This window comes from Oncorhynchus masou, chromosome 11, assembly GCF_036934945.1.
Source record: "Oncorhynchus masou masou isolate Uvic2021 chromosome 11, UVic_Omas_1.1, whole genome shotgun sequence".
NCBI classification, from domain to species: domain Eukaryota; kingdom Metazoa; phylum Chordata; class Actinopteri; order Salmoniformes; family Salmonidae; genus Oncorhynchus; species Oncorhynchus masou.
Window position 1 is genome coordinate 34015212 of NC_088222.1, and position 25836 is coordinate 34041047.

The 25836-nt window shown below is 47.2% G+C and overlaps 1 protein-coding gene across 3 annotated transcripts in view; it reads right to left on the reverse strand.

The window, feature by feature from the left end:
• Positions 1–3126: 3126 nt before the first annotated feature.
• The window catches only part of LOC135548580 (autism susceptibility gene 2 protein-like), a 517275-nt gene continuing 494565 nt past the window's right edge, over positions 3127–25836 (reverse strand). For 2 of the 3 annotated variants that reach the window (XM_064978333.1, XM_064978331.1), the window contains 13 exons: positions 15802–16369; positions 13941–14239; positions 12698–12930; positions 11230–11274; positions 10060–10155; positions 9783–9854; positions 8575–8604; positions 8384–8455; positions 7831–7972; positions 7312–7392; positions 6521–6604; positions 6081–6309; positions 3127–5960 (listed from right to left, as the gene is read on the reverse strand). In XM_064978333.1, the coding sequence (XP_064834405.1) occupies positions 4640–5960; positions 6081–6309; positions 6521–6604; positions 7312–7392; positions 7831–7972; positions 8384–8455; positions 8575–8604; positions 9783–9854; positions 10060–10155; positions 11230–11274; positions 12698–12930; positions 13941–14239; positions 15802–16369 (3272 nt within the window). In that variant the 3' untranslated portion in view covers positions 3127–4639. The remainder of the gene's footprint in view (positions 5961–6080; positions 6310–6520; positions 6605–7311; positions 7393–7830; positions 7973–8383; positions 8456–8574; positions 8605–9782; positions 9855–10059; positions 10156–11229; positions 11275–12697; positions 12931–13940; positions 14240–15801; positions 16370–25836) is intronic. The other variant, XM_064978332.1, reaches the window with a different exon arrangement.

Below are 25836 nucleotides of genomic sequence, written 5' to 3' on the forward strand. Positions count from 1 at the left end.
GGCATTGTCATGCTGAAATAGGAACAGGCCTTCTCCAAACTGTTGCCACAAAGTTGGAAGCACAGAATAGTCTAGAATGTCATTGTTTACTGTAGAATTAAGGATTTCACTTCACTGGAACTAAGGGTCCTAGCCCGAACGATGAAAAACAGGCCAGACCATTATTACTCCTCCAACAAACTTTAAAGTTGGCACTATGCATTGGAGCAGTGAGTGTTCTCCTGGCATCCGCCAAACCCAGATTAGTCCATCAGACTGCCAGATGGTGAAGTGTGATTCATCCCTCCAGAGAACGCGTTTCCACTGCTCCAGAGTCCAATGGCGGCAAACTTTACACCACTCCTGCCGACGCTTGTCATTGCGCATGGTGATCTTAGGCTGCTCGGCCATGGAAACCCATTTCATGAAGTTCCCGACGAACAGTTATTGTGCTGACATTGCTTCCAGAGACAGTTTGGAACTCGGTATTGATTGTTGCAACCAAGGACAGTCGATTTTTGCCCACTATGCACTTCAGCACTCGGCAGTCCCGTTCAGTGAGCTTGTGTGGCCTACCACTTTGCAGCTGAGCCTTGTTGCTCCTAGACGTTTCCATGCCCCGGTCAACTGCACTTACTGTTGACCGGGGGCAGCACGAGAAGGGCAGAAATTTGACCAAATGGATTGTTGGAAAGTGGCGGTCAGGAAAATAACCTCACACTCAACATCAACAAAACTAAGGAGATGATTGTGGACTTCAGGAAACAGCAGAGGGAACACCCCCCTATCCACATCGATGGAACAGTAGTGGAGAGGGTAGTAAGTTTTAAGTTCCTCGTCGTACACATCACAGACAAACTGAATTGGTCCACCCACACAGACAGCATCGTGAAGAAGGCGCAGCAGCGCCTCTTCAACCTCAGGAGCCTGAAGAAATTTGGCTTGTCACCAAAAGCACTCACAAACTTCTACAGATGCACAATCGAGAGCATCCTGTCGGGCTGTATCACCGCCTGGTACGGCAACTGCTCCGCCCACAACCGTAAGGCTCTCCAGAGGGTAGTGAGGTCTGCACAACGCATCACCGGGGGCAAACTACCTGCCCTCCAGGATACCTACACCACCCGATGTTACAGGAAGGCCATAAAGATCATCAAGGACAACAACCACCCGAGCCACTGCCTGTTCACCCCGCTATCATCCAGAAGGCGAGGTCAGTACAGGTGCATCAAAGCTGGGACCGAGAGACTGAAAAACAGCTTCTATCTCAAGGCCATCAGACTGTTAAACAGCCACCACAACTCCACAACTCCAGCCACTTTAATAATGGGAATTGATGGGAAATTATGTAAAATATATCACTAGCCACTTTAAACAATGCTACCTAATATAATGTTTACATACCCTACATTATTCATCTCATCTCTATATCATCTACTGCATCTTTATGTAATGCATGTATCACTAACCACTTTAACTATGCCACTTTGTTTACATACTCATCTCATATGTATATACTGTACTCAATACAATCTACTGTATCTTGCCTATGCTGCTCTGTACCATCACTCATTCATATATCTTTATGTACATATTCTTTATCCCCTTACACTTGTGTGTATAAGACAGTAGTTTTGGAATTGTTAGTTAGATTACTTGTTGGTTATTACTGCATTCTCGGAACTAGAAGCACAAGCATTACGCTACACTCGCATTAACATCTGCTAACCATGTGTATGTGACAAATAAAATTGGATTTGATTTGGTGTCACGTTGAAAGACACTGAGCTCTTCAGTAAGGACCATTATACTACTAATGTTTGTCTTTGGAGATTGCATGGCTGTGTGCTTGATTTTATACACCTGTCAGCAACGTGTTCGGCGAATATTAAAGGGTGTCCACATACTTGTAGTGTATATAAGTTGTTTGTCAATACATTTGGTGTCTCTCGCTCTATTGATCTCTGAATAATTAGGGAAAACAACTGAAGTGTTCTCCGCTACAGATACCCCAAAAACTTAATAGTACTTCAAAGTTGTTTTACTTATACTGAAAAATTGTATAAATGCAACATGCATCCATTTTTTTTACTGAGTTACAGTTCATATAAGGAAATCAGTCAATTAAAATAAATTCATTAGGCCCTAATCTATGGATTTCACATGACTGGGAAAACAGTCATGTCGGGGCGGGTATCAGAAGAACAGTCAGTATCTGCTGTTTCCACCATTTGTAGCACGACACATCTCCTTCGCATAGAGTTGATCAAGATGTTGATTGTGGCCTGTGGAATGGTGTCCCACTCCTCTTCCATGGCTGTGCAAAGTTTCTGGATATTGGCGGGAACTGGAACACACTGTTGTACACATCGATTCAGAGCATCCCAAACATGCTCAATCGTGACATGTCTGGTGAGTATTCAGGCCATGGAAGAACTGGGACTTTTCAGCTTCCAGGAATTGTGTACAGACCCTTGCGACATGGGGTTGTGCATTATCATGCTGCAACATGAGGTGATGGTGGCGGGTGAATGGCACGACAATGGGTTTCAGGATCTCATCACGGTATCTCTGTGCATTCAAATTACCATCGATAAAATGCAATTGTGTTTGTTCGTTGTCCGTAGCTTATGCCCACCGCCACCACTCTGTTCACAACGTTGTCATCAGAAAAAAGCTCGCCCACATGCCAAAGTTCTCTAAAACGACATCAGAGGCGGCTTATGGTAGAGAAATTAACATTCAATTCTCTGGCAACAGCTCTGGTGGACATTCCTGCAGTTAGTATGCCAATGCACGCTCCCTCAACTTGAAACATCTGTGGCCAAAACATTTGTGTGTAATGATCACACTGTCTAATTAACTTCTTAATATGCCACACCTTTCAGGTGGATGGATTATATTTGTCACTAACAGGGTTGTAAACAAATTTGTGCAAAAAAATAATGCTTTTTGTGCGTATGGAAAATTTGTGGGATCTTTTATTTCAGCTCATGAAACATGGGACCAACACTTTACATGTTGCGTTCATATTTTTGTTCGGTATAGTTATTTTACACCACTGATGTCGGGTCGGACATTATGTTTACATTTCTAGTGCCAACCGCAATTATTTACCTCTCATGATCATAAAAAAGCCAGTAGACATTTTTAGTTCACATTTTTTAATAACATGGCACAATTTACATAACACAAGTTTAAATGAGGAGCATGCTGAAGATTCAGTCGCTTCTTTTTTTTTTGGTCTTAAATTATTATTTTTTGATTCTAGAAATACTTTTTTAACATACATGATTAACAGCAAAAAAGGTTTTTCTTGTTAACAATCTCTCTGCAATACGCATTGACTAACCACTACGGCTCCAGTGGACATTTTTAATGTGGGGTTTTAAAAAACACTGCACAACATCTGGCTCTCACAGAGTCTTGAAGCGCACAACTAAACCTTCAGTGGACTACTAAAATAGATCTCTGCTCATTAGAAACAAACTATCCATAGTTTAGACCGTCTTTTTTGTCTTTTTTAAAATTTTTGTAGATACAACAACTTAGGACTTTAATACACTGTTAGGTAAACATAACTTATTTCCAAACACATACTGTACACTCCTTTAGAAGGGATAATGTGGTGTATTTTTGTAAATGTGCTGTATTCTCTCCAAAACAAGACTAGTAGTGGGAGTAGTGTGAGTTGAGTTGTTGGGGTAACTGATAAGTAAGGGATCTCTCTCACTTTAAACTGTCTGTTTTCGGCGACTTCAGGCATTGAAATTCCTCTGAAAATAAAAATAGCTCTATAATAGACATTTTAAGGATTGTCACCACAACTTTGTATAATTTTTAAGAAAATTGTTTTACGTTTGCACAACCGTTGTACGGTATAGTGTAAATTCTACGAGCACTATTTCATTTCAGTGATATATACATTATTATGGTTTTGTGAGATCTTGGTTGTGGAGAGAATACAGTGTTGTCAGAGTTAGTTGGGGTGGGGACCAGGCTGGCTTTCAGAGTGTAAGCCCAGACATTTGTTGCATAGTTGAATGGGGGGTATGGTGGTCTCTGGTACAATGCTTTTTCTGCGCGTCAAGCAAAAACCAATCAGCAAAAAGCACATTCTATCCTTCCTCCTTCTTAATAATAGTCCTCTATTTACATTTGTTCAAAGTAAAGCTTTCAAAACACCCTTTTGCATATTTGTACCTTGATTTGTTCCTTAAGGAGTGAGCATGTTGACTGTACACATATCTACACACTTTGCTGTCTGTCAATGCATTGAAGTACCTGTACATTCCAAAATGTCTTTGTGAGGGTGCCGTTTCTATGAGCCTACACACCTTCAGGGTATTCCAGGCCGCTTTCTATACAAGAGAACAATACACACAAAAAGCAGGAGCAAACTGGAAAAAAAGAGTTTAGTAAAATCTCATTTTTTGTTTACATAATTTCATCCTCCTTCCCCCCCACCCATTTTTTAAAAACAAAAACATCATCTGTGGGTGTTTTTCAACCACATATTATTCACAGCTATGGTACAGTCTAATTTTCCCAAAGCCAAGTGCTTGGTGTGAGTTCAGTGTTAGTAACCCTGTTAGACACAGGGTATGGGGCAGAATCTGCCTGTAGTCCAGGGTGAGGCTGGGTTTGCACCCCGCTCCGTTCACCGTGCCTCTATGTCTTTGTGGTTGTGGGCTGACGGTCTGTCTCTGATGTCTGTGGTGAGGGGCATAGTCCGTCTGGGGGATCCTGGCCTGGCACCCAGCGTGGGGATAAGGGGGGGCGGGGCGCTCAGTGAGGCCGTGGGCGGTGTTTTGTTCAGGATACCATTCTGGTGGGCTGCGGCTGCGGCAGCGTGGGCGGCATACGCTGCAGCGGCGGCCGAGGGGCTGACCCTGGAGTAGTGCATGCTGGGTAATCCGGGGGCCATGAGGCCGGGGTGGGGGTGTGGCAGGTGGCCTTCCAGGGCCGGGTGGTGCATGGCGACGTGCAGGCGACCGTGCTCATAGTCCTCTCTGAGCATGTGCAGGCGCTCGCGCTCCTCCAGGTGGGCCCGGGCCTCCTGCTCCCGGCGCTGCTCCAGGGCTAGAGGGTGGTGGTGGTCGCGGTTAAAGTCATGAGCTTCTCTGTCCCTGTAGGAGCGTTCTGCCTCGTAGAGGCGCTGCCCGGCCAGCCGGTGCAGGGGGTCGTTTCTCAGCAGCAGTTCCCTGGTCAGAGGGTCCCGTCTGTGGATGTCCAGTCCCCTGTACGGGTCCCTCATGGGGTCCCAGTGGAAGGCTGGGTAGGGGAACCTCTCTGCCCCTGGGATGGGGCTAATGCCCATGAAGGGGGCCACCATTCGAGTCCTCTCCAGGCCGCTGATGCTGTTCATTGGGTGGACGCCCGCCATGCCCATGGGCATCGCCATGGAGGAGGCGGGGTGGGTGTGGAAGCTGGGCGTGGGGGGCACCTGGGGCGGGTGTGGGTGGATGTGAGGGTGTGGGTGAGAGGGGGGCCTGTCCCTGTCCGTAGGGCTGTCCTGCTCCTCTTTCCTCTCCTCCTTTACCTTCACCTCGTTGTTGTTCTTCTTGTGGTGCTCGTATGGAGAGGGCAGCTCTCCCTTCTTCTCCATCAGGGCCTCCCTCTCCCCCCTCCCCAGGCCCCCGTTGGGCCGGTCCAGGCTGGTCTGGCGGATGTAGGGTGAGGTCGTCCCTCTGCCATTGGCCTTGTCCTCAGACACCCGCACATCGTGGATGATTGGCGTTGTGTCCTTGTCGCTGTGGTGATTTTCTTTGAGCTTGTGCTCGTCTGTGCCGTTGTCTTTCCAGGATTCGGGGTGCTCCCTGTCCCTGTCTCGGTCTTTGGGCTTGTCCTTATCCCTGGGGGGTTCGCTGGGGGGCAGGTGGTTCCTTGGGGGCTCCGGGGGACGGCTGTGACCCAACAGGCTGATGGGGTTGATAGGGACTGGGGACGGATGGGTCTGGTGACGCTTCTCCATGGCTTCCCTGGATGGACACACACAACAATGGGCTTTAAAGTCATATTTCAATTTGTATCACAAGTTCATTGTTTGTCAGTGGTATAACTTTAGGGTACATTCAGAGTTGTCTCTTCATAACACCCACCTCTCCTTGTCATCTTTGTTGACGGAGGAAGTGTCTCGCTTGTCTGAGTCTCGGTCTCTCTCGTGGGAGCTGACTGAAGCGCTCCTCTCCGAGTCGCCAGGTTTGAGCCAGGGTGGAGGGGTGGGGAAGGAGGGCGGTGTGCGGTGCAGCCGGTTCCACGGCTCGTGATTGTTGCTGAAGTGCTGCTGTGCATTGGGGCTGTCTTTATGGCCAAACACAGAGTTAGGCGCTGTTAGGGATTCAACACACGGAAAGAAGAAGAGACCAAAACACAAGTTAAAAGGCATATCTCCCTGGTGTGATGGTCGGTCAACTCTAACGTTAGAATTCCATGAATACCCCAAGCAACGTTTGTTTTTCATTTTCAGAATCTGACAGGAAATCCAAATGATTGGTTGTCAAATACACGTATACATTGTTGTCATGGGGATGAAACTCACTTAGTGCTGGGTTTCCAAGCCCACCAAAGGCTGCTGTGCTGAGAGAGGCGAGTCCTCCAAATGAGGGAGGCCTACTGAATGGCTCTGAGGGAGGGAGAGAGAGACAGGCAGACAGAGAGAGAGAGAGAGTGGGAGGGAGAGAGAGACAGGCAGACAGAGAGAGAGTGGGAGGGAGAGAGAGAGTGGGAGGGAGAGAGAGACAGGCAGACAGAGAGAGAGAGTGGGAGGGAGAGAGAGTCAGGCAGACAGAGAGAGAGAGAGTGGGAGGGAGAGAGAGACAGGCAGACAGAGAGAGAGAGTGGGAGGGAGAGAGAGTCAGGCAGACAGAGAGAGAGAGTGGGAGGGAGAGAGAGTCAGGCAGACAGAGAGAGAGAGTGGGAGGGAGAGAGAGTCAGGCAGACAGAGAGAGAGAGTGGGAGTGAGAGAGAGACAGGCAGACAGAGAGAGAGAGTGGGAGGGAGAGAGAGTCAGGCAGACAGAGAGAGAGAGTGGGAGGGAGAGAGAGTCAGGCAGACAGAGAGAGAGAGTGGGAGAGAGAGAGCGACAGGTAGACAGACAGAGAGAGAGATAGTGGGAGGGAAAGAGCAAGAGAATGAGCACGGGAGGGAGGAGAGAGCAAACACAGTCGGCACCCTCTCTATATTGCTCCTTTACAGTGTCAACCAGCTTCTGACACAGACACTGTACTTCTCAGTGCTCCATACACCCTCAAAATCAATTGAAATGCTACGTTTTTATCTCTTTAAATCAAGTTTGACTTGACTAGGTGTACTGTGTGGGCTGCGCCTTACCTAAGTGAGGTGCAGGGGTGAGGAAGTTGCCAGGGTGGTGGGACGGGTGGCCGAACGGGCCGGCTGACGGGTGTGTAGAACCTCACATGGGAAAGAGAAAGAGTTGCTGTAAGACATCTTCATGATAGAAAAACTAGATATTCATCTCCCTCAGCTTAGTCATGTGTAATGTCGCTCAAATATTTGATTGTAGCATCATAGCTTCCCTAATGATTTTGAACTGAGATGCAAAATGTAGGAAAGATAAGCAGGATGCGTCCCTTTTTAGAGGCAAGAGCATTGATCTCAACATGTAATCTGTAACCTATGTGGAGACCGGTGCTTTGCCTTGACGCGCCATGTTAAAAATAGACCATGGGGCCAGTGGGATTGATCGAGCTCTGTGGGGAGAGGAGGTCCTGGAGATATTGTGTCAATCATAGAAATGGAAATGGTCTGAAGGGCTTTGTCCCTTCTGGTAATCCAATTTCTATGGTGTCAATCTACCTTTACCCAGGACACTAACCAACTCGCACTCACCTGCTGCTGAGAAGAGCGTGGCGGGACGCGCTAAGTCGTGGGGGTGGTGCATCGCGCCAAAGAGGCTGGGGCCCGGGGGTCTACTCAGGAACTCCGGCTTGAGCCCAAAGTCCAACTTGTGTGGGTCGACCTGCATCTGCTGCTGGAAGACGCCAGACAGGGAGAAACAGCACATGAAAAACCCATCGCCTACACAGCAGCAGACGGGTTATCTGAGAGCTACGGCCTGAAGCTGGTCGCCGTATGCGAGTAAAGTAACATGTCCTAAACTGTCATCTGCAAAAGATGGGTTAACGCTCATGCAAATAAATGTAAACGGCATTTTCCCTCCAGAACACCACTGAAGATGTCACAAGATGACAGTCCTCTTATAAGACTCTCTCTCAATACTGTCTCTCTCCAGGAGGGGAGCTGGATTATACTACCAATGTAACTGGCTTGGGGCTTAGATGATAAAACATTGGGGTTTAGAGAACCACACTACAGTGAAGCACAACAGACAGTGTTTCTCTACCGTCTGTGAGTGGAAGGAAGTGCAAAGGGGAGGTCTCACCTTGACTTTCTGTTGGTGGTGGTAGATCTGCCAGGCCATGTGGACATGCATGGCACACCACTTCCCTGGTTTCTGGACAAACGCAAAACAAGGAGATATGGTTAACCTCAAAGGCAGGATTCTCAAGGACACATTATGGGACGTTTATTTTTAGTTTTCTTTTAGGGGAGAGAGAACTAAAGCATTCCTACCCTGAGAATGGGCCGAAATGGATCCGTTAGCTAGAGGAGAGAAAGGGGGAGAGTTAAAGAGGGGATAGATATATGTGGGGGTGGGGGTGGAGGTGAAGTGAGGGGGGGGGCTCAGTTACTTTCATGTCTCTCAGGTGTTGTTATTTAGCAACTATGCGTGGCTTCACTATTGAATGCGTGAGTGTGTCCAGACAGGGTGCTTACCCTGGGGTCCTTGTGTAAGAGTGTGTGAGGGTGTCCAGACAGGGTGCTTACCCTGGGGTCCTTGTGTAAGAGTGTGTGAGGGTGTCCAGACAGGGTGCTTACCCTGGGGTCCTTGTGTAAGAGTGTGTGTGTGTCCAGACAGGGTGCTTACCCTGGGGTCCTTGTGTAAGAGTGTGTGTGTGTCCAGACAGGGTGCTTACCCTGGGGTCCTTGTGTAAGAGTGTGTGAGGGTGTCCAGACAGGGTGCTTACCCTGGGGTCCTTGTGTAAGAGTGTGTGAGGGTGTCCAGACAGGGTGCTTACCCTGGGGTCCTTGTGTAAGAGTGTGTGAGGGTGTCCAGACAGGGTGCTTACCCTGGGGTCCTTGTGTAAGAGTGTGTGTGTGTCCAGACAGGGTGCTTACCCTGGGGTCCTTGTGTAAGAGTGTGTGTGTGTCCAGACAGGGTGCTTACCCTGGGGTCCTTGTGTAAGAGTGTGTGAGGGTGTCCAGACAGGGTGCTTACCCTGGGGTCCTTGTGTAAGAGTGTGTGTGTGTCCAGACAGGGTGCTTACCCTGGGGTCCTTGTGTAAGAGTGTGTGAGGGTGTCCAGACAGGGTGCTTACCCTGGGGTCCTTGTGTAAGAGTGTGTGAGGGTGTCCAGACAGGGTGCTTACCCTGGGGTCCTTGTGTAAGAGTGTGTGAGGGTGTCCAGACAGGGTGCTTACCCTGGGGTCCTTGTGTAAGAGTGTGTGTGTGTGTCCAGACAGGGTGCTTACCCTGGGGTCCTTGTGTAAGAGTGTGTGTGTGTCCAGACAGGGTGCTTACCCTGGGGTCCTTGTGTAAGAGTGTGTGTGTCCAGACAGAGTGCTTACCCTGGGGTCCTTGTGTAAGAGTGTGTGTGGGTGTCCAGACAGGGTGCTTACCCTGGGGTCCTTGTGTAAGAGTGTGTGAGGGTGTCCAGACAGGGTGCTTACCCTGGGGTCCTTGTGTAAGAGTGTGTGAGGGTGTCCAGACAGGGTACTTACCCTGGGGTCCTTGTGTAAGAGTGTGTGTGGGACTGCTCCAGGTCTTGAGGCCACATCCAGTGGGTTAGAAGTCTACAGAACACAGAGAGAGCTCATTGTGAGAGGAGGTATGGGGAGCACCGTCTCTGTCTTTAGTGTGTACATGCACGTGTCCCAAGTCCACTCCCTATTCTGATAACGCATGTTAATTAAGCTGTGTGTTGGGACGGGTGGCCGAACGGCCCTCTACAATGAAGATGTGTTTGTCATGTTCACTCCTTAAGTGTGTGGCCCCTACCTTGGGCTGGAAGGCCCCCTGCAGCGAGCCGAATGGCCCGTTCGGAGGGATCACTGGAGGAATGCCGGACACGCCAGGGGGGTAGGAGTGGAACAGCTGAGAACAGAAGAGAGGAGTGAGGATGGGTGTGGTGTTGTTCCGACAGAGGAGGAGGAGCTGGATGAACACTGAGATGAAGGAGGGAGGGGCCATGATGACATGACAGGGTACAGGTGGGCTGGGGGGGAATAACATAGCAGATATGATGATGTCACAACAAACACCACCATAACTCAATATCCAGACTGCTGTCAGTCAGGTAGCTACAACTGTCACTGTCCTTAGTGGCTCAAAGTGTTTCACAAAACTAAAACAGTTACATGTTTATAATGGTACTGAAATCACCAGGTATTTACTAAGCACTAACATGGAAATTACGCAGTAATAACCTATGAGTTACTTATTAGCCACTAAAACAAATCTACAGTTATTGGCTAGTCTTAGCTAGTGTTGAGAGTAAAACTGAACTCTCACCAGAAAGAATCCTCCTATACAATCACAACGGGTGTCTGTTGAGGCTTACATAATATACTTCCACATTAATTAACACATTTTAAAGAGAGGTTATCCAACCTAACGGTGGTGAGATGAATTAAGACCAAACTCTGACTAACATGTAATTGCTACTCTGATTCACAACGTGCACAACAGTTGAATGCTGCTGAATAGCAGAGCAGTAATTGAAGGCAGAGGTCAAGTGTGGTGGAGACAAAAGCATTTAGCCACACACACACACACACACACACACACACACACACACACACACACACACACACACACACACACACACACACACACACACACACACACACACACACACACACACACACACACGGTACAGCCATTGAACTAAATTGAGAATTTGTCCTATTCACTTGAGTAGGAAGGGGGTTGCAATGATTCAGCCAGGTTCCATCGTGTGAATGGTACAGTAGTGAATGAATGAGCAAGCAGGCAGTCGTGTTAGCAGACAGACAGGATGCTGTATTCTCTCCGAGCAGAAGCAGAGGTGGAGGCATGGGAGCTACTGTGTAAATACACACAGAACTACAACATGAACTAACATGGATAGATGGGTGGAGAGGCAAGTACTGAGTGTACAAACTACCCCACAAACACAGAGAAACTCACGCTGTGTCTGTAGAAGGGGTCAACTTTGGTTGGGAATTTTTCAAACTGTAGAAGGAAGGAAATAAACAGAACTAAGAACAGGGAAAGAATATTCCAGCAGCTAAAGAGAAGCTTAATGATCTACATGTCAGACTGGGCTGTTTAGTGAATCAAGAACACAGAGGAGCCATTTGACCACATCGTTATCCTCAGGCTGAACAGCCCTTTCCCTGCCTCTCGCGCTCCCATTTCGTGAGCGACTGAAGAGCTCATAAACTATGCAGCTCTGTGTATCCCTGTATCTCGTTTGGGGAGGTTTTAGTGGTTTAATGTGGACCTAGGGAATACATTTCCCCCAGTCAAGTATAAACACTGCGGCCATAAAAACACTTTCATGTCCTCATTAGCTGCCAGAGAGCCAATCTGCCTTTGAGGAATATCTTCAGAGCAATGCAAAATACTCTGTGGTTACAGTAGGGGCGTGTGTGTGTGTGTGTGTGTGTGTGTGTGTGTGTGTGTGTGTGTGTGTGTGTGTGTGTGTGTGTGTGTGTGTGTGTGTGTGTGTGTGTGTGTGTGTGTGTGTGTGTGTGTGTGTGTGTGTGTGTGTGTGTGTGTGTGGTCTTATTCTTCTATCCTTGTGGGGACATTTCCTACGTTCCCACGAGGACAAAGGCTATTTTAAGCTTAGGGGTTAAGGTTGAGGTAAGGTTTAGGGAAAATCGGATTTTGAATGGAAATATATTTCAGGTCCTCACAAGGATAGAAAAACAAGTGTGTGTGTGTCCGTTGTCTGGGACCATGGGTGTGTGTGTGTGTCCGTTGTCTGGGACCATGGGTGTGTGTGTGTGTGTTAGAGAGAGGGCTGGTGAGGAGGCCTGTATCAGCAGGACAGCCACACAGTGCCTGTGGCCCCAGACAAACAGTGGGGCTCCAAACCCAAAGCATTCTCCTATAATGAAAACTCAACTAACTACAGTACATGATGTCATTTAAGACAGAATGATTAAACTGGTATTATGTTCTCAAAGCTGGCACAGAATTAAACAACTCCGCCTCGGGGGCAGTTATTGCCAATTTAGCAAAAGCTGGATTCAAGTTTGGGGTGCCCAAAATATTCCAGAGAAAACACTAGAAAGAGTTTTTGGGAGAAGAAAGGCATCATTGTGGTAAAGAATGGAGAAACACATGGTTACTATTAGAAGGCACGCCACACAAAAAAAGCGTTTTCCTCCAGCAAGACTAGGACTACCTTATAGTACCAATACTGTATTAAAACAGCCGTGTTCAAAAACACTACCCTTTCCACCCCATTGTTAATGCATATACACCAAGCACTTTGAGGTTTTTGCTGTAAAAGCTTAATAAAATAAGACATCATCAAACATTGCTATCATTACACCCCCACCTCACCCCCCAGTCCACCGCCCTACCTCCCCAAAACCCACAACCCTCTCGGCCCTCCCCGGAGTGGTGTTCTACTTATCCTCACATTTCTGGCTGGGGTACGCACCATGGGGGGTGCAGGGGTTGGCATGATGGCGTGGGAGAAGGGAGTGAAGGTGTGCTGGTGGGTGTGCTGGTGCGTGTGTTGGTGTTGGTGCTGGTGCTGGTGCTGGTGGAGCTCGGTGCGCAGGTAGGGGGGTGGGCCCAGGGAGGCCCCACGGTCGGCGCTCTGCGAGGCGAGGAAACGGTTGTTGAGCTCCTGGCGCAGCAGCTCTTGTTCTGGAGGAGAGAGAAAGGAGAGGGAGAGAAGAGGAGGAAGAGGAGGAGGAAAGAAGAAGACTCATGGTCAGGGCATGTGTGTGTTTGTCTCTGTCAGATCGGTTCTATAACAGTTACGGAGAAGACGAGGAAGAATACCCATGATAACGAAAGTGTCTGTTCCAGATCTATTTTAAGGGAGAGTAACAATATCCATGACGGTGCAGTACAACCATTACAGAGGATCTATGGTGTTAGTCAGATGTCACATTAACACCAAGATAGAGAATCAGGATGGTCCGGATGACAACGTCCTTGTCTCATCTTCACTATGGGAGTCACACAGGGCATTCCTGAACGGAGCTGCTTGAAGAGTCAGCGACGTTACTGCAATTATATGAAAACCTCTAACCCCATTTTAGACCAGAGCTGTTCATTAACTGACCGGTTCACAACAGGTCGAGGAGAAATAGACAAATGCATTTGACATGCTTTTCAGAAAAAATGATTCTGTATTGACTGTTTTGATTTTCGGTGAGATGAACACATTTCCTTGTGAAAGTGAGAATTGCTCAGAGCGATACCGTTGCTAAATCATGATCACATTTGATCACAGTTTGGCACGACAGGAGAGGGCATAAGCACTTTCATCACATGGCCTGATTGGAAAGATAGTGTGTGTTGTTTTAGTAACCAAATCAATCAATCAATTAATCAAACCCAACAGAATATAGACAGAGGGAAGGACCTGTCAGCACCTACTGCCCTACTATAGACAAACACAGACGGCAGAGTGCAGCGAACACAATCCTCAGTCGTCAGTCGCTGTCTCCTATAAATGAACACCTAGGGAACCTTATGTCTCTCTCTCTCCCTGTCACAGTTTGACATGTCTTGTGCTCCACACGCACCTGCCACAAATGACCTGGTTTCTGCCACAACAGCCATGAGAATTTACAGCTTTCGACTTTGTTGTTGTGGTGCAGTTCTCCTGCCAGACCAGGTGGGGGCAGCCTGGTACACGTGCCTACCTGAGTAGGGTGTCCCAGCGACGGGGTGTCCTCCGGGGACCGGCAGGGTGCTAGACGTCAGTGGCGGAGGTGGGGGCAAGACTGCTGGAGGCGCAAACATATTGGGGTGATGGGGGTGTGGCGAGGACTGCAGGGCGGGGGGGAAGCCGTGGGGAGCAATCTGATTGGCTGGGATGGGCAGGGGGAAGGCGGTGGCTGCTGCTGCAGCGACTGAGCCGGCTGGCGGGAGGTGGGGTAGGTGTGGGGACGGGCCAGTGGGGCCGTGGGGCTTGGTACCGCCCGGGGTACTGCTCCGACTGCTGTTAGAGAGAGAGAAGGACAGAGAAGGGGAGAGAGAGAAAAAAAATGATATCACTTCCACATGTCAACTCTTCCCCCTATTTATAGTAGATATGAAGCTCTAATAGACAGAAAGGTTTCACATCCCATTAAATGTTTTGTCATACCCGTGGTATATGGTCTGATATACCTAGGGCTGTCAGCCAATCAGCATTCAGGGCACAAACCACCCAGTTTATAAGTGCAATTATAAACTGGGTGGTTTGAGCCCTGAATGCTGATTGCCTGACAGCCCTAGGTATATCAGACCGTATACCACGGGTATGACAAAACATTTATTTTTACTGCTCTAACTACATTAGTAACCAGTTTATAATAGCAATAAGGCACCTCTGGGGTTTGTGGTATATGGCCAATATACCACGGCTATGGGCTGTTTTCAAACCTCCGCGTTGCGTCGTGCCTAAGATCAGCCCTTAGCCGTGGTATATTGCCCATATACCACACCCCCTCGAGCCTTATTGCTAAAATAACCACCACTGGCAAACATTATAGAACCGCATCTGTGTTTGAACGCTTCTCTAGTTGAAGGCACACTTTGGGATTTTGGCACTGATGTTCTTTATCCACTTCCCCAGAGTCACATGAACTTGTGGATACCATGTGTATGTCTCTGTGTCCAGTATGAAGGAAGTTAGCGGTCGTTTCATGAGCCAATCCTACTAGCTTTAGTGCAATGAAGACTGGAAGTCTATGGGTATCTGCTCGCATGCTAGTAGATTCCCATAGACTTCCAGTTATTGAGCTAACACTAAGTATCATTATCAAACTACCACTAACTTCCTTCATACTGGACACAGAGACATACACATGGTATCCACAAGTTCATCTGACTCTGGGGAAGTGGATAAAGAACATCAGTGCCAAAATCCCAAATGATCCCTTTAAGCAGCTCCAGAGGTACATGCATAAAAAAGGACAGAGCAAGAGAGAGGAAGAGACCAGGCAGAGAGCCTGTTGTTGTGTGTGTGGGTTTCTCCCTCTGAGACTCATGTAGCAGTATCTTAACAAGCTAAGCCCAAAAGCTTATTAGCAGCTGCCGCCTGTCTCCATAACCACCATGTGATTATTCACAGAGGCTGCCAGGCCCATTGGCACACTGGCAGAGGGTTCCAGACACAGAGCCAGCTCCTCCCTGAGACGGAGAGCCTTCGCTGGGACTGGGGCTGAGTGGGGCTCTGGGGTGGCTATCCTGGAGCGCTGAATTAAAGCACAGTATGCTGCTTGACTATGGGTGGTGGAACAGCTAGCTGATCCATAGAGATCGGTAAAGAGCTGTGACTGGTAGGTAGAGAGCTGAAGGCTACTATCAGCGGATGACAATGTGGGTGGTAAATAAATCCAAGCACTTATCGCTCAGCTGGAGAGGCGGGGGTTTAACTACCCTGGTGAGAGTCAGCAATGTTATTTGGCTGGAGGGTTTCAGTGCATTACTAACTCAAGGTTTGATCTTGCCAATCATTTACATGCTGACATAAGATAAGAGTTTGAATACTTTCAGGTAAATAGACTTGGGACTCACCTGAGGCCGTTGAAGCTAAGGCTATTGCTGTAGGCAGACAGGGGGCGAGGGTGTGGCCCACAGCGTGAGGGAGGGCGATGAAGCCCGGCCCGGCTCTGGCTGGGGTGGTGGGCCGGTAGGACGGGAGACGGAAGGTGTGGGTGCAGGCTGGCGGTGGGCGGAGGCCGCGGGTGGGGCAGGGGCTGAGGCTGGTGCTGGGGCCTGGGTTGGGGGGGCTGCGAGGGTTCTTGGCCCTGAGCGAGAGGCAGGACTTCAGGGATCTGAGGCCTGAGGGAAGCCTCTGAGCGTGGGGGCTGGTGGACAGGTACCTGGGCCAGACGGGAGCTGGGGGGAAAGGGCTGGGCCTGGGAGGAGGGTAGGGACAGAGGCAGGGGGCGGGCAGCCGCACAGGGCTGCGGGGGTAGGGACTGCTTGGGAGCACTGGGTGCGGGGGGAGGCACGAGGGCTTCCCTGCAGCTTTCCAGGCTCTTCTCCTGGCTGCGCTCTAGGCCTGACACCTTGGGGAGGCCCAGGCCGCCACGCTCCTGGCTGTCATTGGTGGAGACTGCATTGATGCTGAAATCTGGAACTGTGGACAGAGAGAGGGAAACACAAAAAGAGAGACTGGTCAGTACTTCAGTCACAGACGCGGTTCATATTGAATCACACAGACTGCTCACTCCAACAAATAAGAACTCCACAAGAGCTTCCAAACACTAGACAAACTCTGCTCATTTCTACAGAACAGTCCATTGATAAAGTCCATTAATAGTACGATATACAGGATGCAAGACCTCAACAGAGCCCCTCTACAGTGCTTGTACATGGCACGTAGGTCCTACTCAGACAGACACTGTGCTGAAGCATCAACAGTCAGCTCCCTGCATGGTGTATGAGCTGGAAAGGAAAAGACTAATGGAGGATGACAGTGCATACACAACCAGTAATTAACGTTTCTCTCTGGGCTTCTGGGGGCACGCATGCACGCACACACTGGCTAAATCTCTGCAGAGCTGATGATTGGGCCAGTACCGCAGGGCCGTGGCAGTGAGGCAGGCAGCCCTCTGGTGCTCCACTATAGCAGACTAAAGCCTCTGAGTTGGCTCTCTCTGTAGTATTGTTGCGAGGCTGGTCCCAGGGGCCCCTGGCCTCATAGAGGAAGACCCAAGGGGCCCAGGGACCGGCCTAGTAGTAATATGACAGAGACACAGCTTACAGAGAGAGAGCAGACCACGCCTGGTCATCTGTCTCTCCGCCTGCCTTCCTGCCTCTCTCTCTCTCTCTCTCACCCTCTCTCACCCTCTCTCACCCTCTCTCACCCCTCTCTCTCTCTCTCTCTCTCTCTCTCTCTCTCTCTCTCTCTCTCTCTCTCTCTCTCTCTCTCTCTCTCTCTCAATTCAATTCAATTCAATTCAATTCTGGGGCTTTATTGGCATGGGAAACATGTTAACATTGCCAAAGCAAGTGAGGTAGATAATATATAAAGTGAATATATAAAGTGAAATAAACAATTAAAATTAACAGTAAACATTACACATACAGAAGTTTAAAAACAATAAAGACATTACAAATGTCATATTATATATATACAGTGTTTTAACAATGTACAAATGGTAAAGGACACAAGATAAAATAAATAAGCATAAATATGGGTTGTATTTACAATGGTGTGTGTTCTTCACTGGTTGCCCTTTTCTCGTGGCAACAGGTCACAATCTTGCTGCTGTGATGGCACACTGTGGAATTTCACCCAGTAGATATGGGAGTTTATCAAAATTGGTTTTGTTTTCAAATTCTTTGTGGATCTGTGTAATCTGAGGGAAATATGTCTCTCTAATATGGTCATACATTGGGCAGGAGGTTAGGAAGTGCAGCTCAGTTTCCACCTCATTTTGTGGGCAGTGAGCACATAGCCTGTCTTCTCTTGAGAGCCATGTCTGCCTACGGCGGCCTTTCTCAATAGCAAGGCTATGCTCACTGAGTCTGTACATAGTCAAAGCTTTCCTTAATTTTGGGTCAGTCACAGTGGTCAGGTATTCTGCCGCTGTGTACTCTCTGTGTAGGGCCAAATAGCATTCTAGTTTGCTCTGTTTTTTTGTTAATTCTTTCCAATGTGTCAAGTAATTATCTTTTTGTTTTTTCATGATTTGGTTGGGTCTAATTGGGGTGCTGTCCTGGGGCTCTGTAGGGTGTGTTTGTGAATAGAGCCCCAGGACCAGCTTGCTTAGGGGACTCTTCTCCAGGTTCATCTCTCTGTAGGTTATATATATATATATACAAAGCCATCCATTACCAGTAGAATGTTAAACAGGGATTTAAGCACCAAGGCACGTGACACCATCATTAGGGGTCAGGCCAGATAATGCCTAGCCAGCAGCAGATAGACCAAGGGATCAATATCTATTATCTGCTGTAACAGCTATTGACCACCGCTGCTCTCCGGAGAGATGAGACAGTGCAAGACATCTGTCAGTGGGAGAACACAAAACACACACACACTCTGCAGATAAAGTGTATCCTTCTGAACTGGCACACTTTGTCAGATCATTATCCACATTTCAACATAGCCTATATCAGGGTTCACCGATTGGCAGCTTTTATTCGGTCCCCCAAGTGTTCTGAGCAACAACATAAACGAGTTCATTTTTCTGTTTTGTTTTTACATAAAAGACGGTAAAAACACCAGGGAATCGGCTTCAAGTGATTTTCATTTTGGAAATCTGTTCAGAAGTATTCCCACGCATAATAGAGTGATACACTGTATGAGATCGTATACAAATGTAAGCAAGGTTTGAAAATATTATGCTTTAGTCAAATATATGATCTGTTTGGCGTTCCAGTCTAGTAATGATTTGTAATTATGTTCCGGTCCCCAGACCATCCGCTCAAGAAACAAAACAATGTCTGTTTTCTGTAGTCTAATATGGTACTGCCTCGCACCACTCAGGCTGGCTCCTACGCACACTAACACCAGTCAGTGTCCGTCTATATTCAGAGCAGATCCATGCCATAGTCCACGCCAATCTGCCACGCTCGCCCACGTCACCCACTTCTACAGAGGCTCCTTCTAGGTAGAAAACATGCCTGGAGTAAGAGATGGACAGATGGAGGGCTAGCCTCCTAATTCTCCATCCCCCCTTTCTTTCCCCCTGAGGTCGCTGGGCTTGTTTTGAGAATGTGCTAATAGGAAACGTTGAAAAGAAGGTGTCTCTTCTCCTCGTAATGAAGACTCCTGGGCCAGGTGAGGATAGGAGCAGAGGAGATGTGTACACCTCTTCCCATGAGAGGTCATTTGTCAGTCTCCTTGATCCCTGGAAACAAATACACCCCCCCCTGTTGGTTCCTTACAAGAACCAGCCCTGCTGTTTCCCTATCCCAACATGTCATTATCTTGTGTTTTTTTAAGTAGTAATGGGGCAGTGGGCCCATGAATGTGCTGGTTTATATCACATTAGAATGGGGAAGAAATGAATGAGGCCTGTTGGAGGTTATTTGTTCATTTCTTACGGTTTGAGGTGGTGGTGATGCCAAGGGCTGGATTTAAGGCTCAGGGGAACTGAGGGGCTTAGAGTGGGGTCAGCCGGGTGGTGGGCGAGCAGAGAAAAGCAGAACAGCCATTCATTGAGACGGCTGTCTGGGGACAGAGGCGAGGGGTTTAAGAGCACCGCTCATTATCCAGGGGTGAGCCCCCTGTAACCCCCTGTAACCACTTACAGAACATTAACTACACCCCCACTGCTGCCACTGGGACTACATTAGACGAGGGGGGTATGGATGTTCAATAAAGAAAATAGAGAATGCAATACTAGGAAAAAGGGTGAGTGAGGCGACTAGCATTTATTTGAGCTCTGATTGCGACAAAACGCACCCTCCCTCTCTGTTGTGTAGCTGGAGACTGTCCTGACAGATTTATAGGGGTACAGACCTCTGGGGGTACAGACCTCTGGGGCATCCCAACACTCAGTCCCTGTCCCCTTCTCCCTGTCTCTCTGTCCCATTCCTCCCCTAAATAGCCCCATCACACATTCCTAACCCACACGCTATCCCTTCACCCACAGGATCCAATGGAGTCAGGGGTTACATCGCTTCAATCACACAAAACCATTGCAGCAAACGGCCTAGCTATGAGCTATCAGCTCCAAATATCCGGATGGACATCTTCACTAAGTTTGTCTCTCTGTTGGCCCGGGGATAGCCTAAACCCAGATCTGTTTGTGCGGTCTTACCAACTCCAACTCCTAATGTGCGACAATGATCATAGGAGTTGACAAGACAGTACAAACAGATCGGTCGTCAGCTAGCCCGGGGATAGATTGTGGTCTGAGACACACAGTGAGGGAAGACAATGATGAGAGCTGAAGTGAAGCTAAGAGGCTATATATCCTTATCCAAACTCCATGATGCAAGAGACAGGAGCCTCAGAGGACACCAAACTGTCCAGCCTGCTCAGTGTCGAACTCCCAGCATCCAACAGTCGTTAGCAGCAGCAGCAGCCGGTCTGCTCCAGTGATGCTGAGGCCTACTGAGTATGACCCTCGTGGTTCAGAAGACACAAAACATTCTCATTGAACAAACATAACTCTACAACACTTAGGGTTCAAAGACCAGAGATAGCAAGCTAGAGGGAAGGTGATAATTTTCATTTAACCGTTCATTTAACCATCCATCAAGCCAAAAGCTCGTTTGGATAGAGTAACTAGAGAGTGCTGTGCTGTGCTGACATCTGTGCACCTGTTGAGATGTGGAAGGAAACAGGTGCTACTGAAAGGAAGCACGCTGCCAGGAAATGTGGGGGGAAACTGAGCCAACTCAGGTTAACCCTGCTTTGTGTGTGTGTGTGTGTGTGTGTGTGTGTGTGTGTGTGTGTGTGTGTGTGTGTGTGTGTGTGTGTGTGTGTGTGTGTGTGTGTGTGTGTGTGTGTGTGTGTGTGTGTGTGTGTGTGTGTGTGTGTGTGTGTGTGTGTGTGTGTGTGTGTGTGTGAGAGAGAGACCATTGCCCTTTATGGTTGTGAGGTCTGGGGTCCGCTCACCAACCAAGACTTCACAAAATGGGACCAAATTGAGACTCTGCACGCAGAATTCTGCAAAAATAATGCATGCAGAGCAGTATTAGGCCGATACCCACTAATTATCAAAATCCAGAAAAGAGCCGTTAAATTCTATAACCACCTAAAAGGAAGCAATTCCCAAACCTTCCATAACAAAGCCATCACCTACAGAAAGATGAACCTGGAGAAGAGTCCCCTAAGCAAGCTGGTCCTGGGGCTCTGTTCACAAACACACCCTACAGAGCCCCAGGACAGCAGCACAATTAGACCCAACCAAATCATGAGAAAACAAAAAGATAATTACTTGACACATTGGAAAGAATTAACAAAAAAACAGAGCAAACTAGAATGCTATTTGGCCCTAAACAGAGAGTACACATCGGCAGAATACCAGACCACTGTGACTGACCCAAAATTAAGGAAAGCTTTGACTATGTACAGACTCAGTGAGCATAGCCTTGCTATTGAGAAAGGCCGCCGTAGGCAGACATGGCTCTCAAGAGAAGACAGGCTATGTGCTCACTGCCCACAAAATGAGGTGGAAACTGAGCTGCACTTCCTAACCTCCTGCCCAATGTATGACCATATTAGAGAGACATATTTCCCTCAGATTACACAGATCCACAAAGAAATCGAAAACAAATCCAATTTTGATAAACTCCCATATCTACTGGGTGAAATTGTGTGCCATCACAGCAGCAAGATGTGTGACCTGTTGCCACGAGAAAAGGGCAACCAGTGAAGAACAAACACCATTGTAAATACAACCCATATTTATGCTATTTATTTTATCTTGTGTCCTTTAACCATTTGTACATTGTTAAAACACTGTATATATATATAATATGACATTTGGATTGTCTTTATTGTTTGGAAACTTCTGTATGTGTAATGTTTACTGTTCATTTTTTTTCTTTATTTCACTTTATATATTCACTTTATATATTATCTACCTCACTTGCTTTGGCAATGTTAACACGTTTCCCATGCCAATAAAGCCCCTTGAATTGAATTGAGAGAGAGAGACAAAGAGGAGAGAGAGTGAAGAAGGCAATGCAACAGCAGGTAACCTGCTGCACCATGTTGCAACACACCTGCTCCTTCTTCCCTCTCTGTTTGTTGGGGGAAGAGGAACCTAAAAGACTGTGGCCATGACTCTGCGGTTTCAGGGGGATGGTAAAAACAGCCCACCTTGGGAGAACCGCTGACAACCATAATCCCAGCTGTCTGTCACAGCAGACAGAGACCTTCAAAGGCCTGGACTCACCCCCCACTCCCTCCCCCCTTCTCTCTTTCTCCATTTCTCTCCCCCCCCTCCCTCTCTGTCTCTCTTTCAATTCCCTATATCTTTCTCCTCTCTCTGTCTCTCTTTCGATTCCCTATATCTATATCCTCTCTCTGTCTCTCTTTCAATTCCCTATATCTATCTCCTCTCTGTCTCTCTTTCAATTCCCTATATCTATCTCCTCTCTCTGTCTCTCTTTCGATTCCCTATATCTATCTCCTCTCTGTCTCTCATTCGATCCCCTATATCTTTCTCCTCTCTCTGTCTCTCTTTCGATTCCCTATATCTATCTCCTCTCTGTCTCTCATTCGATCCCCCATATCTTTCTCCTCTCTCTGTCTCTCATTCGATCCCCTATATCTTTCTCCTCTCTCTGTCTCTCTTTCGATTCCCTATATCTATCTCCTCTCTGTCTCTCATTCGATCCCCTATATCTTTCTCCTCTCTCTGTCTCTCATTCGATCCCCTATATCTATCTCCTCTCTGTCTCTCATTCGATCCCCTATATCTTTCTCCTCTCTCTGTCTCTCATTCGATCCCCTATATCTTTCTCCTCTCTCTGTCTCTCATTCGATCCCCTATATCTTTCTCCTCTCTCTGTCTCTCATTCGATCCCCTATATCTTTCTCCTCTCTCTGTCTCTCATTCGATCCCCTATATCTATCTCCTCTCTCTGTCTCTCATTCGATCCCCTATATCTATCTCCTCTCTCTGTCCCTTTCTCTCTGTATGTCTTTCCTTGTTCTTTCTCTTGACATCATTAGCAGATTCTGCCCCACTCACTCAGTCAGTCAGTAACATTGCTTCAGGGTTAACACATCACTCTGCATCCTGCTTAGAGTTGCAGCCAACCAACTAAAGTGTTCCGCAAGGACTGCAATGCACTTCAGGGATCAGTCACAATCATAAGAAACAGATTAATGTGGTCTAGACAAGATCGTGGGCGTTTTCTCTCTCCATTTCTCGCCTTCCAGCCGGTCCAATAATTATGCACTTAAACAATGGTTCTGTTGTTTCGAGAGACTGCCGCTTTTTCCCCCCCGACACCTTCCATTTCCAACCACTCCTCCGCCCCGCTGATCCCTGCTTCCTCCCTCCAAAAACAGACAAATAAAATCCAGGAAAGCTGTTTCAAATCAATTAAAGTACATACAGAGCTGAATACCACTGACTACAGTCCGGCCCTCCTCGAAGAGAAAATTACATTTTGCATTTGTCTTCTGTGTAAACATGAATTATAATCAGAGACCCCATGCCGAGGGGTCTGGGGAGAACTCAAACTACTCTGTGTTTTCAGTTGCACTCTGAATCATTTATTCTACTTCAGAAACACTATTCTATAAGACTTATGAAATGCCTTTCTTACGCACTCATCACTAGTTGGTATCAGTGACATGTATTCAAGCCAGCCCCCCCCCATCATTTTTTAAATGATGTATTTTTTTATCTCTCTTTATTTCAGAAATGTCCTAAAATTCGCAATAGGCTGACTGTATCTCACCTGGAGAAAGAATCCGAACGGACATAACAGCGCCAGTCTCAGTATGTGTAGCCCTGATGCTGTCTGGTCAAAAAGAGTATGACATTGTTGCCACCCACAGCATTGAATGCAAGGGAAGCCAGTGAGCATTTGGCCTCTCTTAATAAAAAAAGAAAATAATAATAGCCAATCAGCGTTAAGCTAAACTGAGTGAGCTCAGTTGTGAATGATCCTGGCGTACCCCAAAAAAAAGCCAGTTTAGATTTGGCTTCATACCAATCACATCACATCAGAAGCCAAACGTCATTGACAGAAAACTTGAATTGTTGCATCTCGTTTAGTCATTGTCCTCCGGTGGCTAGCTACAGTAGCTAGCTCAATCACATGTTTAATTTATTTATTTTATTTTATTTCACCTTTATTTAACCAGGTAGGCTAGTTGAGAACAAGTTCTCATTTACAACTGCGGCCTGGCCAAGATAAAGCAAAGCAGTGCGACACAAACAACAACACAGAGTTACACATGGAATAAACAAGTGTACAGTCAATAACACAATAGAAAAAAAGAATGTCTATATACAGTGTGTGCAAATGGTGTGAGGAGGTAAGGCAATAAATAGGCCACAGTAGCAAAGTAATTACAATTTAGCAAATTAACCCTGGAGTGATAGATGAGCAGATGATGATGTGCAAGTAGAAATACTGGTGTGCAAAAGAGCAGAAAAGTAAATAAAAACAATATGGGGATGAGGTAGGTAGATTGGGTGGGTTATTTACAGATGGGCTATGTACAGCTGCAGCGATCAGTTAGCTGCTCAGATAGCTGATGTTTAAAGTTAGTGAGGGAAATATAAGTCTCCAGCTTCAGCGATTTTTTTCAAATCGTTCCAGTCATTGGCAACAGAGTACTGGAAGCAATGGCGGCCAAAGGTGGTGTTGGCTTTGGGGATGACCAGTGAGATATACCTGCTGGAGCGCGTGCTGTGGGTGGGTGTTGTTATCGTGACCAGTGCGCTGAGATAAGGCGGAGCTTTACCTAGCATAGACTTTTAGATGACCTGGAGCCAGTGGGTCTGGGGACGAATATGTAGTGAGGGCCAGCCGACTTGAGCATACAGGTCGCAGTGGTGGGTGGTATAAGGGGCTTTGGTGACAAAACGGATGGCACTGTGATTGACTGCATCCAGTTTGCTGAGTAGAGTGTTGGAAGCTGTTTTGTAAATGACATCGCCAAAGTCAAGGATCGGTAGGATAGTCAGTTTTACGAAGGTATGTTTGGCGGCGTGAGTGAAGGAGGCTTTGTTGCGAAATAGGAAGCCGATTCTAGATTTAATTTTGCATTGGAGATGTTAAATATGAGGCTGGAAGGAGAGTTTACAGTCAGATTTCAAAGTGCTATACAGAAACCCAGTCTAAAATGCTATAAAACCCCAATGGATAAACTCCCTAGAAAGGCAGGAACTGGCTTCCCCAGTGGTTGGTATTCAGACTCACCTTATGCAGTCGCGTAACGGGCTTTGCAGGGGCGGTTTGCTTGCGCTGGCTGAATACAACTCTCCCATGTTCTGGCCAACAGAGGTTTCATTCAATAGAGTTTATTACATTTATCTTAATCTATCCAGTTAATTCCATTTTTTTCGACAGACTCACTAGAATACACAGAGGGAACAACGGGTTCAGAACATTAGGGATCAATGAAAGGAAGCCATCTAAATATATGCATATTTGTCTCCGTTTCAGCACCAACTGGTTTAAAAATATTCTGATCTTTTAGATTATTCAGACACATTTTAGGGTTAGGAAAGTATGTGTGACTTGTAAAAAGAACTGGTTTGGAGCCTTTACGCACTAAACATATTTTATTCATCCTAAAAGTTGCCATATCAAGTTAAATCCATTAAATATTGGAAGGTGAAAAAAGTGCACCATATGGTTTGAACAATAGGCGAATCCTATAAATCTAACCTAATCCTCATGAATCATGGAATTGTAATGACAAGGATCCAATCATTGCGCCAGGCTCCAGGTTTAACCTGCGATGTGTAGTCTAGGTTCCATAATGATTCAAATAGACTACAAGTCCCAAGTTATTGCGCAACGTTAACCTAACATGATCCACTAATGCCAGCGACCCTCAGGAACGACTACAGGGGCGTGACAAAGGAAGAAATGTAAGCGGAATGGAATGATGCAAAATGTAGGCTACGAGTTGAAGGAAACTAACACTAAAGACAGTTATAAATG